The following is a 19,281-nucleotide window of genomic DNA, read 5'->3' on the forward strand; positions in this document are numbered from 1 at the left end:
TTTTCCCATTTTTAAAGGGGGAATTTTTAAATTTTTTGGGGGCCCCCCCCAAAAGTTCAAAAAAAAAATGGGTTTTTCCTTTTCCAGGGAAGGGATAAAATTTTTTGGCTTTTTTGTTTTTGGGAGACTTGATGTATTGTTTTGTAAATTTTAGCCTGGCCTGGGTGTTTTTCTGTGTAAGAAAAGGCTTCCATCCCTACTCAATAGTCCAGACATATAGAGAATATGGGAGATTTTTGTCACGTAGTACACAACCAGTACTTTCCAGAAATTCCTGCAGCTTTCAGTGTAGGTCTCTTGGCAGCCTCCCTGACCAGTTTTTCTATTGTCTTTTCATCAGTTTTAGAGTGATGTCCAGTTCTTTGCAAAATCACTGTTGTCTCCACTTTTTGATGACTGTCTTCACTGTGTTCCATGGTGTATCCAATGCTGTGGAAATTTTGTTGTACCCTTCTCCTGACTGATACCTTTCAACACTGAGATCCCTTTGATGCTTTGTAAAGCTCTCTGTGAACCATGGCTTTTGCTGTAGCAGACAACTTAATAAATGTCAGGAAAATCCTATTAGGACAGCTGAACTTTATTTAGAGTTAATCAGAGTCTCTTTAATTGATGGCAGGTTTGTATCCAAGAAGACTGAATGTTGTAATTAAAGCAAAAAGTGCTTTAACGAAGTATTAGTTTAAGGGTGTGCACACTTATACAACCAGCTTATTGTAAGTGTTTTATATTTTTCCCCTAACAAATTTGTTTGATTTTCATTTGAATTGTACAGGTTATAGGTCACATTAAAGGTAGGAAAAGTTTTAAAATTATTTATTGTGTTCCACTGTGTGTGTGTGAGTGTGTATGTATATGTGCATATGGGTGCATGCAATTAGTTATTTGCTAAACTTAACCTAGAGTTAAGTATTATTAATGTGTACATTCTAGTAAATGTTGCCTAATGTTTTACTTGTTCATTGTCACATGTTGGCTATGTGTTGCACATGCAGACTTTGTCAGTATTATTTTTTCTTTTTATTGCAAAGCTCTTTTATTACTTGTTATCTTTGCCAATGTAATCCAAGTCATGGCTGAAAAAGGTCCTGGGACCAATTCATTTTCCTAGTTACCAAAGTTTAAATAAATACGAAATAGAAAAGGGGGGGGGTGAACATGACATAAATAATTAAGGAACTAGTAAAGCACATTTTAATTCTGCATCATTCATGAGAGAGAAATAACTTCCCACTGAAGGCATTGGGAAATAGCAGATGTGACTTGTCACCTGTAAATGTACAGCAAAGATAATTTACTGCAGTAAGAGTTTTCACACCTCAGCATGAGTGTATGGGGGAAGGTCTGTCAGTTCATTTAGAACTACAAAAGCATTCCTTTACAAAAGCCTGTTTACATGTTTTCTTTTGCCGGAAGTAGCTAGCAGCTGTTTATAGCATAGAACATGTTCTGACAGACATATAAATGAGGCTCAGTCAGGGAAACATAGAAGTAGCTCTGTTAGAGAAGGTGCGTTGAGATGACTGCACTTCACAGTCCTGACGTTCTTTTTAAATGGCATGAGAAAACACCACCACTTCTAATGTCTAGCATGAGGATTTGAAATGTATTCTGGTAAGAAGAAATAAAAGCAAAAAACAAGATCACGTTACCAGGGCAGGCACCATCATATGCCATTTTTAGGGAAACCCATTAAAATTGTGAAAGTAGCATTTGGAGTGATTTTGAGGTGTTAAAGTAGTTCAGAAGGCAAATATACAATGAAGAAAACACGTTTTTTTAGTTGTGGTGCCTCATTGCGAGTTGCTGTAGTTGTCCTCCACACTTGTATGTGCAGACTGCACATATTTTTGACCATAAACAACATTGAACAACCACGCATACTCCCTTTACTCTTTCTCTGGTAGGGCTTCCTCATTATTTAGGCTTGAGATCAACTTAAGTGTTTGGGAAGCAAGCTTGGTTTGCCCTAGATCATGCTTTGTGAGTTCAGTTATCCCGGAAGTTAAATAATCTAGAATCTACCTCCTCCAGGGGAAAAATGCATGCAGTTGAACAGGAAGATAAGAATAACTGCTTTGCAATAACCCAGTACACAAATGGAGTTGTAAGCCATGCTCTTTCAGATGAGTTAGTGCTGTGTATTTGTTTTGTGTGTGTGTGTGTGTGTGTGTGTGTGTGTGTGTGTGTGTGTGTGTGTGTGTGTGTGTGTGTGTGTGTGTGTGTGTGTGTAATATCTTTAAGCTGTAATCCATTTCCTTATTGCGTAGAGCTCCGCTGGAATGGGTTACAAGATGTTCACACCTACCTAGTGAGTAAGGGAGAAAAATAAGTGCAATAATGGCTTAGTGAATGAACAGTATTAAATCTTTAAATTCTTTGCTGGAGACTTAGTAATTTTGCTTCACGATGTTTGCTTAGCATTACCTTAACCCACCTATTGTGTGTGTGTGTTCTGCTGTTTGTATTGCTGTTTAGCCTGAGACTTTTTTGTGAGGGGAGTATGTATGTGAGATTTGTGAATGCCAAGGATTAAAATAAGTTCATTTGTAACATTTTGTGTCAGAAAAGTGTAATGTTTTGCTTGTGCTGAGACAGAATTTTTTTTTCTTTCACAGCTGCTAAAAGGTTTCGCGAGAAACAGAGGAGCTGCAAAAAACCTATGGCAACCTCCACTCCAGTACCCAAACAGAAAATTAAAAGTGAACGGACAGTTGGAGATGCTTCGGATAATGAGGTTACTACACTGGTTCTAGTTTGAGATTTAGCAGCTGATAGAATACCCAACATTTAAAGTGATACCAATTCCTGTATAATAGTAAGCACTATACATTGAAACATTGCTCCAAAATCATACATATAACAAAAAAAAATATATACATTATGAACATATATATCATGTACAATAATATGATAAATAAAATAAAAAATAAACAATAATAATGAAAAATAAAAATAAACTAAAATAATATAATAAAATACAATTGTATGAAGTTATTATATATGTGGAAATAAAATGTTACCTAAACATCTTCCATCAACAAACTGTAAAGGGACCTATACAATGATTAGAGCAACAGTTGCTCTAATCATTGTATAGGTCCCTTTACAGTTTGCTTACTATTATACAGGAATTGGTATCACTTTAAATGTTGAGTATATAAGCATGGTCCACCAGGGGTCGGTTTTTCCTAATCATTTCTTGAACTGCATTGACAAAGGCCAGGGTATGGCCGAAACCGGTATGCTATTTAGTTATTAGATTCCTTTATTAAGGAATCTGGATTCCAATAAAGTTGGTTTCGATCGAACCGTATGTGCTGGCTCGAGTTTTTTGGATGTTTACTTGATTTTGGAGCCGTGCACGTTGTCCGGCGTGCGCGTACCTTGGGTGAAGTTGCTGAGCATAATTTCATTATGCCAGTTTAGCAGCACGTCAAAAATAATTTGTTTTGAATTTTATTATTTTGTTTTAAAATAAAAAGGTAAATGAAAAGATATTTGTGTTTCACTGTTGCAGTCCTAATGATGGGATTTCCTGCAGTGGAAGCCTTTTGCCAGCCAGACCACCAGAGATTTTTTCCTCATCCTGAAGCCGGTGGATGCCCTGTCTGACGTTATGACATCTGGATATAAAGGGAGTCTGTTAGTGCCGTGACCTCATTTCTTTCTTCCCATTGGAGCCTAAAGCAGAGTGCTAGTTGGGGCTTCATTCAGTCTGTACCAGAGAACGATAATATCTAAAGCGAAGTACGCTACTGGAGAAGCTTCTCATATGTTTCTTGACTAATGTCAGAGAAAGTCAACTATCTCTGCTGTGGCAAGCAAATAAGCACTGGAACTTTTGTTCTTTTTGTGCGACTTGTTTGGGTACAGAACTTGAGATTCCTAACTGTCAGTTCTGTGCTTGCTTTAACAGTAGAACTGTCAAGGCTAGGGCTGAGATTTTAGCCAAACATTTTAGTGAGTCATTGGGGCCTTTGCATACTATGTTGTCTGCTGATTAAGCTGAAGTTGATCTCCCTAGGCATAAAAAGGAAAAGCGCTTTGCCTTGGGTGATGCTAGTTTGCCATCCTCCTAAGCTTATGATCATCAAAGAAGGGAGGCACCTTCACAGACACAGGCCTCTACCCAGACCCATTCAGAGTCCAGTCTGCCACAAGCTGAAGGATTTGGCTTACTGGTTTGTGCCACCTTATGACCACTCTAAAACTATGCTTTCTGTAATTAGGAGATTGCCTTGGCTCATCATCCTAGTGAGTTGGTTGGTTGTGCTGGTCCTGGTGTGGATGTCACCCCTAGGCCTAAGCCTAAGTTCTCGCACAAAAAAGCTTCATCCACCTTGCCCCTGACTGGGCCTACCAGCTCCGATACTCAGGCCTATCAACAAGACCTAGTTAAGGTGGTTGAGGATTTGATTTCTGTGGTCAGATCCAGATGCCTGCCTCCCCCCGAATCATCTCATGGTCAAAGAAAAGAGGGATACTTCATCCACAGGAGTTTTATGACTCCTTTGAATATGGGGATAATTATGATAATGAGAGTCCACTTTTCAGAGTGTGTATCTATCCCCTTCTAAGGGGATTCTGAGGAGAACCTTGCCTGGGATTCTGAGGAGAACCTTGCCTACGCTTCCCCAGAGTACATTTCTTTTGGGGGAATCTTTACATACCTTGAGGGAACACTTCAAATGGGAAGCTCAGGACTATAGACAATCCAAGAAAACAGGAAATTGCTAAATCTCTTTGAGCATAAACCCCTCGTCATTCCCCCAGTCTTAGAGATGGCGGAGGATGATTTGTTGGATTCCTGATGTTCTTCATTCCACATTGCTGCAGTCCTAACCATTGGGTAGTCCGCTGTCCAGTCGGCCCGAATACCAAAGTATATGGCTGACGTCGGTCAGGGCGCATTAGACTGACGTCAGTACGTCAGGGTACTAATGCGCATGACCGACGTCATATCCTCAGTCTTTTTTGCCGCATGGTCCGATGCAGAAGCAATTTTGCGAGTGCAGGTTGGCGTTCTGAAAGTTTCTGAAGCCAGAGTTTCAGACCGAATCAAAGTTGGCTAAGTACCCCGTTGGGGAATATTTTCGTTTTTTCTTGCCTCAGTATTTAACCGGATGTCAGAAAAGTGAATAACTGTATTTCTTGTGGGAAACAGATACCTCATAGGGATTACCATACTTTGTGTATACCTTGTTTAGGGCCTGAGCACGACGTTGTTGGATGCCGCTCTTGTGCTAGATTTAACAAATGCACTATTAAGAGAAGGTTAGACTGTGCCAGGTTAGTGTTTGGGAAGCGTTGTAATTATAAAATGCCGTCGGATGCTCCGACGCCGGCTTCGGCTAAAAAACGCAAGGACAAAACAGCAAAGCCTAGAGTGGAAGAACCGACAGTCCCAGACGTCGGTTCTTTAGAGGGTTCAGTGGAGCCGGAGGTTTTGCCAGGTGTTTCTTTGGAGTCTCAGGGAGAGACTTTACTGTTACAGGATGTATCCTCTCAGGAAGTAGGCCAGGCTGAGGGGCCTCTCAGGTGGCTGTTCTTCCCTCTCTTCCTAAGGTGGTCAGAGCCTCCCTTCTGTTTCCAAGGCTTCTTTGAGGGGCAGGCCGAGTTTTGCTTCAGTGGGGTTTCTCCTAGTGCTTCAGGGTCTTTGCCTAAGAAACATATGCTTAAAATGGCAGAGGATTTGATTACTATGATAAGGGTTCTATGCCCTCCTGATAAGAGGCCTAGGGTGGAACCTGAGTTTGAGAGTTTTGAGCAATGCTCGAGGCTTCTGAGTCTTCGGCTGAAGACTTGCAGGAGTACCCTCCTTATTCTGATTCTGATGTGGATGATTCTACTCCTTCAGCTTCCCCTCCTGAGGATTTTTCATTTTCAGAGACTCTGCATTCCATGAGGGAGCATTTTAAATGGGAAGGTCAAGATTTCTCTGATTCCAGGAAAAGGCTTAGGGAATTCTTGTTTTACCCCAGCATAGGCCTTTAGCTATACCTCCTGTTTTGAATGTGGTGGAAGATGTTTTTGCAGAAGCTTCCTGAATCAGTTCTTTGCCTCCTGCCCCAGTTAAACCGGATAGGTATTATAGGGTGCCTGAAGCTCATAAGTATCTTTTAAGAGTCCTAGGGCAGACCCGAAACTGTCTCTCAGGGGCCTAAAGGTGTGAAGGCCTCAGTTGTTAAAAATCCTGTCCCTCCTGATAAAGAGGCAAGGGCTTTGGATAGATGGGGAAAGAAAGTGTATACTTCTTCCACTTTAGCCATGAGGGCGTTGAATTGTCAGTTTCACATGTTAAAATATCAGAATTATCTTCTTTCACAGTTGAAATCTAAGGTGGATGCTCTGGCGGAAGGTATTGAGTGTAAAGAGTTGCAGGATTTAGTTCATGTGTCTGAACAGGTGGGTAAACATTCCTTGCAATGTGGTTTTGATGCTGTGCAGGCCTCCTCCAGGGTGGCTGCCACTGGTTCTGTTCTTCGCAGCCACGCCTGGTTGAGAGATCAGAATTTAGCTGAGCATGTTAAGACACGGATTTTGGATGCTCCCTTGCAGTCTGATGTGTTGTTTGGTTCGCCTGTAGAAGCAGTTTTGAAGAAAATGGAGGACAAGGCTAAGTCTATGCAAACTGTTAAGGATTTTTTGCAGGTGCAGCCTCTGAAGTTTAGTAGAAATTGGCCTGCTAAGGGATGGACTTATCCTGCTTATGATTCCCAGTCTAGGGGTAGGTCTAGACGTGGTAGGGGCAGAGCTCAGGGTTCTTTTAGGCCTAGGACAGGGAGTTCCCCTGCTCAGACTTCTGGTGAGGGCAGGGGTCAGTCCTTTCGTAAGCAGACCCAATGACCTGCCTTTTCAGCTGCCAGTTCATTCTCGCCTGGCAGCACCGTTGGGAGGAAGACTGTCTCTTTTCAAAGAAAATTGGGATTTAATTACCCAAGACAGATGGGTTCTGGATATCATTCACCACGGTTACAGGTTTTATTTCCATACCTTGCCTCCTTTCAAAGGCATGCCAGACATTCCTCCTCTACAAAGACAAGAGGCTCACAAGCAAATTTCTCAGTTACTCCAAATAGGGGCCATTCAGCGGTTCCTGTGCCAGAAAGGGGCCTAGGATTTTATTCTCGCCTGTTCCTAGTACCGAAGAAGGGGAACACGTGGAGACCAATTTTGGATTTATCTATCCTCAACACTTATCTGGACATTCCCAAGTTCAAAATGTTGACGTTACAACAGCTTTTACCTCTGCTGGGCAAAGATCACTGGATGGTAACTTTAGATCTCAAGGAAGCTTACCTTCATGTGCCTATAAGACTAAGTTGCAGAAAGTATCTGCGTTTTCGAGCTGGAAATTCACATTATCAGTTCTCTGCATTGCCCTTTGGCTTATCTACTGCGCCCAGAGTATTCACAAAGGTTCTGGCTCCAGTGATAGCTTACTTCAGGCTAAAAGGAATTCAAATCTATCCTTACTTGGACGATTGCCTGATTCTGGCTCAAGAAAGGGAAGACCTTCTACAGCATTTGGAATATGTCATAGCAGTGCTAAGATGCCTAGGGTATTCTGTGAGCGAAATAAAGTCCAGTCTAGTACCCTCTCAAGACATGTGCTTTCTGGGTGTGAGACTGAATACAGCAGCCCAGATGGCCTTTTAACCCCGGACAAACAAAAGAATCTTTCCAGTTACTTCCATCAACTATCTCTTCAGTCCGGGCTGACTGCAAGGACAGTCCTTCAAGCCTTAGGGTTCATGGCATCTTGTATTCTGGTGCTTCCCAATGCCAAACTGCATATGAGGAAGCTACAATGGTATCTCAAAAATGTATGGACACAGCACTGCCAGGATTTGGACACTGTCATTCAAATAATACCTTGCATTCAAAAGGAATTTTTGTGGTGGGCTCAGGAATGTCACCTAAACGAGGGACTCTCTGTGACCCGGCCAGAGGCGAGTCAAATTCTAACGACAGATGCCCCAGACATTGCTTGGGGAGCTCATCTAAATGGAAAGTGGATACAAGACAAGTGGCCTGCCAGACTACAGCATCTACATATCAACATGAAGGAGATGTTAGCAGTCCAGTTTGCATTAATGGCTTTCAAGGAGTTACTTCTTCCAGGGCAGGTGTTGATTCTAACAGACAACACAACTGTCATGTGGTACATCAACAAACAAGGGGGAACACATTCTTACCCATTGTGCAGGCAAGCAATGATTTTATGGGAGACTGCGCTCAGCTTGCAACTAACTCTTCAGGCAAGGTTTCTGCCGGAGCACAGAACTCCTTAGCAGATGTGTTAAGCAGACAAATCATGGATCCCCACGAGTGGAAACTGGATCTTCATGTATTTCAAAAGTTGACAGTGTCCTGGGGAACTCCAGACATAGATCTGTTCGCTTCTCCACTAAACCACCAGCTGCCAAAGTTTTGCACAAAGAGGTTTCATCACACAGCTTGGAAAGTGGATGCTCTTTCTTTCAGTTGGAAAAATCTTCATGTGTATGCTTTCCACCTCTGCCTCTTCTTCCAAAGGTGCTTCTAAAGGTCAGACAAGACAAGCCAAGGATGATTTTAATAGCTCCAGATTGGCCTCGGCAGCACTGGTACCCATTACTGAGGAGTCTGGTAAAGAAGCCTCCATGGCCTTTACCCTTGATTCCACATCTGTTGTCTCAGAAGGACGGTCGTCTGCTCAATGTCAAGCTTCACTCTCTTCATCTAACAGCCTGGCATATTCTGTTTTGAAAGACAGCAGGTCTCAACTTCCTCAACAAGTTTTAAATGTGATTATGGAAGCCAGAAGACCTAGTACAAGGAAAGTGTACGCAGAAAAATGGAAGAGATTTTTATTTTGGACTGCAGCAAAGAATTTGGAGATTTCGGAGCCTAATTTGAGTGTGGCTCTTCAATATCTTACTGAGTTATTGGACAAAGGTTTGTCTTTCTCTTCCATTAAGATTCATGCTGCAGCAATTTCAGCTCACTATGATTGTGACCCACCATTGTTTTCACATCCTTTGTTCAAGCAATTTCTTAGAGGGGCAAAGAATATAAGACCCCCACGTAGAGCTCCTACTCCTGCTTGGGATCTCAATTTTGTGTTGGGAGAAACTTACTCTACAACCTTTTGAGCCTGCAGCTACTGCTGAACTGAAATACTTGTCATGGAAGACTGCTTTTTTGTTGGCCATTACTTCTGCAAGAAGGGTTTCTGAGTTACAGGCCCTTATGGCGGTTGAGCCTTTTTTGATTTTTCATAAGGATAGGGTATCATTACGTACTAATCCTTCCTTTATGCCTAAAGTGGTTTCTAGCGTGGCTTTAAACCAAACTATTCATTTGCCTACGTTTTATGCAGATCCCCAAAATAAAGGGGAAAAGATTTTGCACACTTTAGATGTACACAGGCAATTGCGTTATTATTTGAGCAGGACTAAGGATTTTAGGCAGTCTCAGCAGTTGTTTGTTTCTTTTGCTTTGAGTTCTCAGGGCAAGCCTGTGTCAAAACAAACTATTTCTAGGTGGATTGGGTTTTGCATTGCATTTTGTTATTCCCATCATGGCAAGGAGATTCCAGCTGGGATTAGGCCTCATTCCACTAGGGCTACTGCCACTTCAACAGCATTTCTAAGGGGGGTGGCAACTAAGGATATTTTGGAGGCAGCTACTTGGAGTTCAGTGCATACTTTTTCTAAGCATTACCACCTTCCTCTCTACTCTAAATCTAGGGCTGGTTTTGCCACAGCTATTTTGCAAGGCATGTTGACAGCTCCTGCTTCCTTATGATTTGCCAGCCTCCCTTACCTCTGCTTTGGGATTCTACCCAATGGTTAGGACTGCAGCAATGTGGAATGAAGAACATAGTACAGTTTTGTACCTACCATAAATGTAGATGTTCGAGGATCCACATTGCTGCAGTCCAATTTACCCTCCCTCCTTCCCCTCTGTGTTTAGGGGTGGTTGTGTAGGTGAGGTTATATTCTGCTAATTTTGTATATTTTGTATATATATATATTTTGGTGCAGGTATGTTTGGAGTTTTTGGTTTTTGGCCTTATCTTTTCAGGGTCTTCTGACATCTGGGGCAAGAAAAGACTGAGGATATGACGTCGGTCATGCGCATTAGTACCCTGACGTACTGACGTCAGTCTAATGCGCCCTGACCGACGTCAGCCATATACTTTGGTATTCGGGCCGACTGGACAGCGGACTACCCAATGGTTAGGACTGCAGCAATGTGGATCCTCGAACATCTACATTTATGGTAGGTACAAAACTGTACTTTTATAACCAGACTTCCCTTCCCTCTGCCCCTTGAAAACCTAACAGATGTTACATGTTTGTTTGGATTTCCACAAGCACCTTTTTAAGAACACTATGGCAGATCCTGAAATGGTGACTCAGGGCCCTAAGGTAAGGAAGTAAAAGCTAGTACTTCAAAAACCCTGTAACAGTGGGCAAAAAAGGCAGAGCCTTAGACAGATGTGGAAAAAAAGTCTATACGTCTACTACCCTTGTTATGAGGACTTTGAAATGACAGTTTCATGTGGTGAAGTATCAGAAAACAATTTTAGACTAGATTAAACAAAATGTGGTGGGGATTGAAAATAAACCCCTCTCAAAGGAGCTGCTGGACTTGGGGAAACTCCTGCTCTGAAGTATCTAAGCACTCCTTGCACTGCAGCCATGGCTTCCTGTAAACGTCCAACAGAACAGCAGCCACAGATCAGTCATTAGAAGGCATGCCTGGCTGAGGAAACGGTCACTTCCTGAACATGTCAAATCCAGTCTGTTGGATTCCCATTTGGTCAAAGATTTTCTGTTTGGTCCTAAGGCCGAGGCCTTGCTTAAAATGGAGGATAAGGCCAAATCCATGCAAATAGTCAAGGACTATCTTCATGTCAAACCTCCTTGTTTCAGCCGCAGTTACCCTAACAAACACTGGTCCTTTTTGGCCCCCAGTCAGAGCCTAGACATAGGAGACCTCAAAAGGAAAGGAGCCAAAGGCAGCACCAGCATCCCATGACAGTGGCAGGCAGACTCCAATAAAACTATGGGATCTTGCCAACAGGGAGCAATCATGACTCTTGCATGACACTCCCTTCCCCCTCCCCCCTTTCTTCAACTCCCAGGTTGGGAGGGTTGCTGTCCCTCTTCCTCAAGAACTGGACCCTCATTACAATGGATCAGTGTGTTCTGAAAATCTTTCAAAAGTGGACACAAACTGCAGTTCAAACAGCCCCCAATTTGTTCAGGTTTCCCAGGTATTCCTCCAAGCCCAAAACACAGAGGCCTTAAACAGAATACAGCTTCTGTGAACCCTTGGCTTGGTGGAGCATGCACCAACCCTTTGCAAGGAAAACAATTCTACTCCAGACTTTTCCTAGTCCCCAGAAAAGAAAGTATGTGGAGCTCAATTCTAAACCTGTCAAGGCTCAACCAATTCTTGTAGGTCCCAAAATTCAAGATGCTAAAACTCTAAAAACTACTGGGCATGATCTTCCTCCAATGCCTTCATGGAGAATCTCACAGGAGGTTCTTGTGCTTCAGAGCAGGTGTAAGGCATTATTAGTTGTGTTGTGACCTTTGGCTTGTCTACTGCACCCAGGGTTTTCACAAAATGTCTAGCCCCAGTGATAGTCTTCTGTAGGTCAAAGGGCATTCAGATTTACCCCTAATTAGACTATTTCCTCATTCAGCCAACATATCTAGAAAATCTCAAAGCAAATCTGCTTTATATTTAAAATATACTCACTTTTGTAGAGTTCACCATCAGTACCCAAAAATCTCAGACCAGCCTCACAAACAGGATTGTATTTCTGAGAGCTTTACTGGACTCATCTCATCAGAAAGCCTTCCACCAGACATGCTTACCTTTCTAGCTCTGTACTTCAAAAAGCTCCTTGTCAGGAAATACCTCACAGCGAGAGTGTGTCTCAGAGCCCTGGGTTACATGGCCTCTTACATCCTCATGATCCCCCTGTCCCAACTACATATGAGGAAACTGCTGTGATACCAACATTCTCAGTCTCTCACTTTCAAGATAAATTTCTTTCTTGTCTCAGGAGAGAGTTTGCTTGGTGGGTCCAAGCATGCTTCCTCAGTCCAGGCCTTCGCTTCAGGTTGGTCTCAGGGTCAACCTCTGACCGAAGACTGAAGGCAGGTGGGATTCCCAGTTCAAAAGCAAACATTAACCTAGAAGAACTGATGGCAGTCCAAAAAGGCCTGGTTGCCTTCAACGAACAGTGAAAACCAGGAGTCCTGGTAAAGGAAAGACATTAACACAATTATGTGTACATAAGTGGGGGGGGCTCACTCTTACCCCCATTGTCACCTAGCCATGGACCTTTGGGAAACGGCAAACTCCCTAGGACTGCACCTCATGGCACAGTACCTACCAGGAGAAAGCAACTGGCAGATCACCATAGTAGGGATCCTGTAAAACCCCCATGAATGGCAAACTCCATTGGGAAGTTTTTCTGAGCATAGCCAAAGAATGGGGTGTGCCACAGATGCACCTTTTGCCACCAAAGAAATTACTCACTTGAAAAAGTTTTGCTCCAGAACCAAAACAAGGTCCCTTGGAAGACTGATGCCTTCTCCTTCCCTTGTTCAGGCCTATTCCTCTTTGCCCCCCCCCAGTACCCTTGCTCCCCGGAGTACTGCTGAAAATAAGGATAGAAGGGCCAAGGGTCATTCTTATAGCCCTAGATTGGCAAGGCAGCAGAGGTGCCCCCTGTTGCTCAGTCTAACCAACAGGGAACTATGTCTGCTGCCACATAGTGTGGACCTGTTAACACAGAACAAGGGCACCATCATATACCCCAACCTGAACACACCAAAATTGACTGCGTGGATGTTAGATTATATCTTGATCAACAGACAAGTCTTGAACATTCTAAAAGAAGCTCAGAGACCTAGCACAAGAAAATTCTTACTCCGCCAAATGGAAGGGATTCTTTATAAAAGGGACAAAGTCCTTGGTAATCTCAGATCTCTATGATCCTGTCATACTTGGCAAGTCTTTTTGAAAAAAAGACCATGCTATTCCTTAAAATCCACACTTCAGTTATTTCATCCTATCTGCTGTCTCCGCTGTTTTCCCAGCCTCACACAAAACAGTTCGTAAGAGGGGTTGTCCACTTTAGGCCCCCCACGAACCCCCCTCCCCCCTGGACCTCAGATTAATTTTCTCTGACAGGATTAATTCTGGAAATGCTCACCCTTTCACCTTTCAAGCTAGCTGCTTCTGCAGATATAAAGTTCCTGACCTGGAAGGCAGCTTTCCTGCTAGCCATTACTTCAGCCAGAAGGGTTTCAGAACTTCAGGCCCTTGTGTGTATGGAACCTTTCATCATTTTTCACCCTACTGTTGATGTGCATAGGCTACTGTGTTGCTACTTTGATAGAACAAAGAATGTGAGGAAGTCAGACCATTTTTTATGACTTTTGCTGGTAGCTCTGAGGTTGAGACAGTTTTCAAAATGATCCATCTCCAATTGGATCTTCTGCTGTGTCTCATTTTGCTACAACCATTATAAGAAGTCTTCAGACCCAGTGAGGACACATTCCACTATGGCTACTGCTACATCTGCTGCCTTTCTTAAAGGAGGGGTGCCACTAAGGACGTTTTGGAAACCGCTGCTTGGTTCTCTGTGCATACCTTCACCAAACATTACCATCTGCCTATTTTTTTCCAAGTCCAGAGCAGGGTTTGAAACTGCCATCTTGCAGGGCATCCTTTCTTCTCTTTAATCTTTTCATCCACCTTCCTTTCAGCTTTGGGAATCTTCCCATCTGTTAGGACTGCAACAGTGAAACTCAGAGCACAATACAGTTGTGTACACTTGCCATAAATGTAAATATTCGAGTGTATTCACTGTTTCAGTATTCTTTCCCTCCTTCCTTCCCCTCTTGTCTGTGGGATAGGGGTGGTTATTCTTATTTTTAGTTGCAGGTTGCTCCCTCTTCCTTGACACACACTCTGGAGTCTCATGGCCCTGGCTGACTCTCTGTATATCCAGATGTCTTGATGCCAGGCTTCAGGAGGAGAAAAAATTCTCTAGTAAGTCGGGCCAGCCAAGGGATTCCACAACAGGAAGTCCCATCAGTTAGGACTGCAACAGTGAATACACTCAAACATCGACATTTTAAATCGGTCTTTAATAGCGATGTGTACTCTTATCTCATGGATAGGAATTTCTTAGTAGCAAATTAAGGCTTAGTAACACTGGTCAAGATAATTGTGTATTTAGGCCCACATTAATTGCTGGCACTAACTTGTAAATCTGGCCAGAACCTACTTCATTTGAGACTGTAAACTGGTCAGGTACTGAGTAGTGCATGGAAAACTGCAACACAAATCTGATTTCATTTTTCTAACAGTTCTTTTGTGCAATAAATGACAGATTGTTTAATTACAAACTACATTATGAAAATCCGAGTCTCTGTTTTTAAGGACTATACAAGTCTTGACACAGTTTAGGAGCTAGTTACGAAGCTTTCAGTTTTATATTTTCAGTATGATGATGTTCTTCATCTCACATTGCTGCAGTCCTTACTTATGGGTAGTCCGCTGTCCTCGGTCGGCCCGAATACCAAAGTATTAGGCTGACGTCGGTCATGGGCGCCTAGATCTGACATCAGAGCGTCAGGGTATAAAGGCGCATGACCGACGTCATATCCTCAGTCTTTTTTGCCGCATGGTCTGATGCAGAAGCAGCGTTGCAAGTGCCGTTCGGCGTTCTGAAATTTTTCGTTTTCAGAGTTTCAGACCGATACCAAGTTGGACTAAGTACCCCGTTGGGGAATATTTTTGTTTTTTCTTGCCTCAGTTACTTACCGGATGTCAGAAAAAGTGAATAATTGTATTTCTTGTGGGAAACAGATACCGCATAGGGATTACCACTCGCTTTGTATTCCTTGTTTGGGACGAGCACGGCGTAGTCGGTGTCGGTTTTGTGCTAGGTTTAATAAGCGCACTATAAAATGGAGGTTAGATTGCGCTAGGTTAGTCTTTGGCAAGAGGTGTAATTATAATATGCCGTCGGATGTTCCGACGCCTGCTTCTACTAAGAAGCACAAAGACAAATCTTTAAAGCCTAGGCAGGATGATTCGTCCGTTTCGGACGCCGGACCTTTAGAAGCTACAGCTGAACAGGTGGATCTGGCTGAAGTTTCTGTTGAGTCCCAGGGGGAAACTTTGATTTTACAGGATGTGGCCTCTCAGGAGGCAGGTCAGGCTGAAGGGGCCTGTCAGGTTACTATTCTCCCTTCTATGCCTAGGGTGGTTAGGCCTTCTGCTACTGTTTCTAAGGCTCCTTCTAAAGGCAGGTCTGTCTTGCCTTCCTCTGGTGTCAGTTCTGGTTCTTCAGGGTCTGTGCCTAAAAAGCACATGCTTAAAATGGCAGAGGATTTGATTACTTTAATTAGAGGTTCTATGCCCCCTCCTGATAAGAGGCCCAGGATGGAGCCAGAGTTGGAAAGTTTGGAGCAGGCCTCAGATGATACAGAGTCTTCTGCTGAAGACATTCAAGATTTCCCTCCTTATTCTGATTCTGATGCAGAGGATTCCACTCCTTCTGCTTCTCCTCCAGAGGATTTTTCATTTTCAGAATCTCTGCATTCCATGAGGGAGCATTTTAAGTGGGAGGGACAGGATTACTCTGATTCCCGGAAGAGACTTAGGGAGTTCTTGTTTTTACCACAGCATAGACCCTTAGCTATACCTCCGGTTTTGGATGTTGTTTCAGATGTTTTCTCGGAAGCTTCCCTTAATCCAGATTCTGTGCCTCCTGCCCCAGTTAAACCGGACAGGCATTACAGGGTGCCTGAGGCTCATAAATATCTGTATAAGAGTCCTAGGGCTGACCCAGAAACTATTAGTCAGGGGCCTAAGGGTGTTAGAGCCTCTGTTGTTAAGAATCCGGTTCCTCTGGATAAGGAAGCTAGAGCTTTGGATAGATGGGGTAAGAAGGTGTATACCTCTTCTACTTTAGCAATGAGAGCTTTGAACTGCCAGTTTCATATGTTGAAGTATCAGAATTTCCTCCTTTCTCAGCTAAGATCTAAAGTGGATGCTTTGGCAGAGGGCATAGAGTGGAAAGAATTGCAGGATTTAGTGCATGTTTCTGAACAGGTGGGTAAGCACTCTTTGCAATGTGGTTTTGATGCTTTACAGGCTTCTTTTAGGGTGGCGGCCACTGGTTCAGTTATTCGTAGGCATGCCTGGCTTAAGGATCAGAATTTGTCTGAGCATGTTAAGTCTAGAATTCTGGATGCCCCTTTGCAGTCTGAAGTTTTGTTTGGTCCTCCTGTGGAGTCAGTCTTAAAGAAAATGGAAGACAAGGCTAAGTCTATGCAGACTGTTAAAGATTTTTTGCAGGTACAACCTCCAAAGTTTAGTAGAAATTGGCCTACTAAGGGGTGGACGTACCCTTCTTCTGATTCTCAGTCTAGGGGTAGATCTAGACGTGGTGTGGGCAGAGCTCAGAGTACCTTCAGGCCGAGAGAATGGAGTTCGCCTGCTCAATCTGCTGGTGAGGGCAGGGGCCAGTCCTTTCGTAAACAGGCCCAATGACCTGCATTTTCAGCTGCCAGATTCTTCTTGCCTGGCAGCTCCTTTGGGAGGAAAGTTGGCTCTTTTCAAGCAAAATTGGCATTTAGTCACCCAGGACAAATGGGTATTGGACATTATAAACCGAGGTTACAAGTTCTATTTCCATACCATGCCTCCTTTCAAAGGCATGCCAGACGTCCCTCCTCGGCAAAGGATAGAGGCTCACAGACAAATTTCTTTACTTCTTCAAATAGGAGCTATACAGCCAGTTCCTCTGTCAGAAGTGGGCCTAGGATTTTATTCTCGCCTGTTTCTAGTTCCAAAGAAAGGGAACACGTGGAGACCAATTTTGGATTTATCTATCCTCAACACTTACCTGGACATTCCAAAGTTCAAGATGCTGACTTTACAACAACTATTACCTCTGTTGGGAAAAGATCACTGGATGGTTACTCTGGATCTCAAAGAGGCTTACCTTCATGTTCCTATCAGGCCCAGTTGCAGGAGGTACCTGCGTTTCGGGCTGGAAATTTACATTATCAGTTCTCTGCATTGCCCTTTGGCTTATCTACTGCGCCCAGAGTGTTCACAAAGGTTCTGGCTCCAGTGGTAGCTTTTTTCAGACTCAGAGGAATACAGATTTATCCTTATTTGGACGACTGCCTGATTATTGCACAAGAAAGGGATGAACTTCTTCATCATCTACAGTATGTGATGGCAGTGTTAAGATGCCTAGGGTATTCTGTGAACGAAACAAAGTCCAGTCTAGTACCCTCTCAGGACATGTGCTTTCTGGGTGTGAAACTGAACACAGCTTCCCAGATGGCCTTTTTGACCCCGGACAAACAAAGAAGCCTTTCTCTTTATTTCCATCAAATGTCTCTACGGTCCAGGCTGACTGCAAGGACAGTCCTTCAAGCCTTGGGGTTCATGGCATCTTGTATTCTGGTACTTCCCAATGCCAAATTGCATATGAGGAAGCTTCAATGGTATCTCAAAAATGTATGGAGACAGCACTGCCAAGATCTAGACACTGTCATTCAGATAATACCTTGCATTCAGAAGGAGTTTTTGTGGTGGGCTCAGGAATGTCACCTAAACAAGGGACTCTCTGTGACCCGGCCAGAGGCGAGTCAGATTCTAACGACAGATGCCTCGGACAAGGCTTGGGGAGCACACCTCAATGGAAAATGGGTGCAAAACACGTGGCCTGTCAAACTCCAGCATTTGCATATCAACTTGAAGGAAATGTTAGCAGTCCAGTTTGCATTGATGGCTTTCAAAGATTTACTTCACCCAGGGCAGGTGTTGATTCAAACAGACAACACTACTGTCATGTGGTACATCAACAAGCAGGGGAACCCATTCTTACCCTCTTTGCAGGCAAGCGATGATTCTGTGGGAAACTGCTCTCAATCTACACCTCAATCTTCAGGCAAGGTTTCTACCAGGAGCACAGAACTCCTTAGCAGATGTATTGAGCAGACAAATAGTGGATCCTCACGAATGGAAATTGGATCCTCTTGTATTTCAACAGTTGACAGTGTTATGGGGAACTCCAGACATAGATCTGTTCGCTTCTCCACTAAATTACCAGTTGCCAAAGTTTTGCACAAAAATGTTTCATCACACAGCTTGGAAGGTGGACGCTCTATCATTCAGTTGGAACAATCTGCATGTATATGCCTTTCCACCTCTGCCTCTTCTTCCCAAGGTACTTTTGAAGGCCAGACAAGACAAGCCAACCATGATTTTGATAGCACCGGATTGGCCTCGACAACACTGGTACCCACTACTGAGGAGTTTAGTACGAGAACCTCCATGGCCTCTGCCTTTGATTCCGCACCTTTTGTCACAAGAGGACAGTCACTTCCTCAATGTCAAGATTCAGTCTCTGCATCTAACAGCCTGGCATATTCTGTTTTAGACTCTGGAGGGTCTCAGCTTCCACAACAAGTTTTGAATGTTATTTTGGACGCCAGGAGGCCTAGTACCAGGAAAGTTTACGCTGATAAATGGAGGAGATTTTTTATTTGGAGCAAAGGAAAGGACTTTGATGTCTCCAAACCTGATTTAAGTGTTGCTCTTCAATATCTTACTGAGTTATTGGACAAGGGTTTGTCTTTCTCCTCAATAAAGGTCCATGCTGCAGCCATTTCTGCTCACTATGATTGTGACCCTCCTTTATTCTCTCATCCTTGGTTTAAGCAATTTCTTAGAGGGGCAAAGAATATAAGACCCCCACGTAGAACTCCTACTCCTGCTTGGGATCTCAATTTTGTGTTGGAAAAACTTACTCTACAACCTTTTGAGCCTGCAGCTACTGCCGAGTTAAAGTATTTGTCATGGAAAACTGCTTTTTTGTTGGCCATTACCTCTGCAAGAAGGGTTTCTGAATTACAGGCCCTCATGGCAGTGGAGCCTTTCCTGATTTTTCATAAGGATAGGGTATCTTTGCGTACTAATCCTTCCTTTATGCCTAAAGTGGTTTCTAGTGTGGCCTTAAATCAAACTATTCATTTGCCTACTTTTTATGCAAACCCCAAAATAAAGGGGAGAAAATTTTGCATACTTTGGATATTCACAGGCAGTTGCGTTATTATTTGAGCAGAACCAAGGAGTTCAGACAGTCTCAGCAATTGTTTATTTCTTTTGCTTTGGGTTCACAGGGTAAACCTGTTTCAAAACAAACTGTTTCTAAATGGATTGGGTTTT

The 19,281-nt window shown here is 43.2% G+C and overlaps 1 protein-coding gene across 6 annotated transcripts in view; it reads left to right on the forward strand.

Moving 5' to 3' along the window:
• The window catches only part of NSD1 (nuclear receptor binding SET domain protein 1), a 1,335,896-nt gene that overhangs the window by 518,510 nt on the left and 798,105 nt on the right, over positions 1–19,281 (forward strand). For all 6 annotated transcript variants that reach the window (XM_044069301.1, XM_044069302.1, XM_044069304.1 and 3 more), the window contains one exon: positions 2,619–2,737. In XM_044069301.1, coding sequence (XP_043925236.1) covers positions 2,619–2,737 — 119 coding nt within the window. The remainder of the gene's footprint in view (positions 1–2,618; positions 2,738–19,281) is intronic.

Source organism: Protopterus annectens, chromosome 4.part0 (assembly GCF_019279795.1).
Source record: "Protopterus annectens isolate FY-2018-M chromosome 4.part0, PAN1.0, whole genome shotgun sequence".
In the NCBI taxonomy this organism is placed as follows: Eukaryota; Metazoa; Chordata; order Ceratodontiformes; family Protopteridae; genus Protopterus; species Protopterus annectens.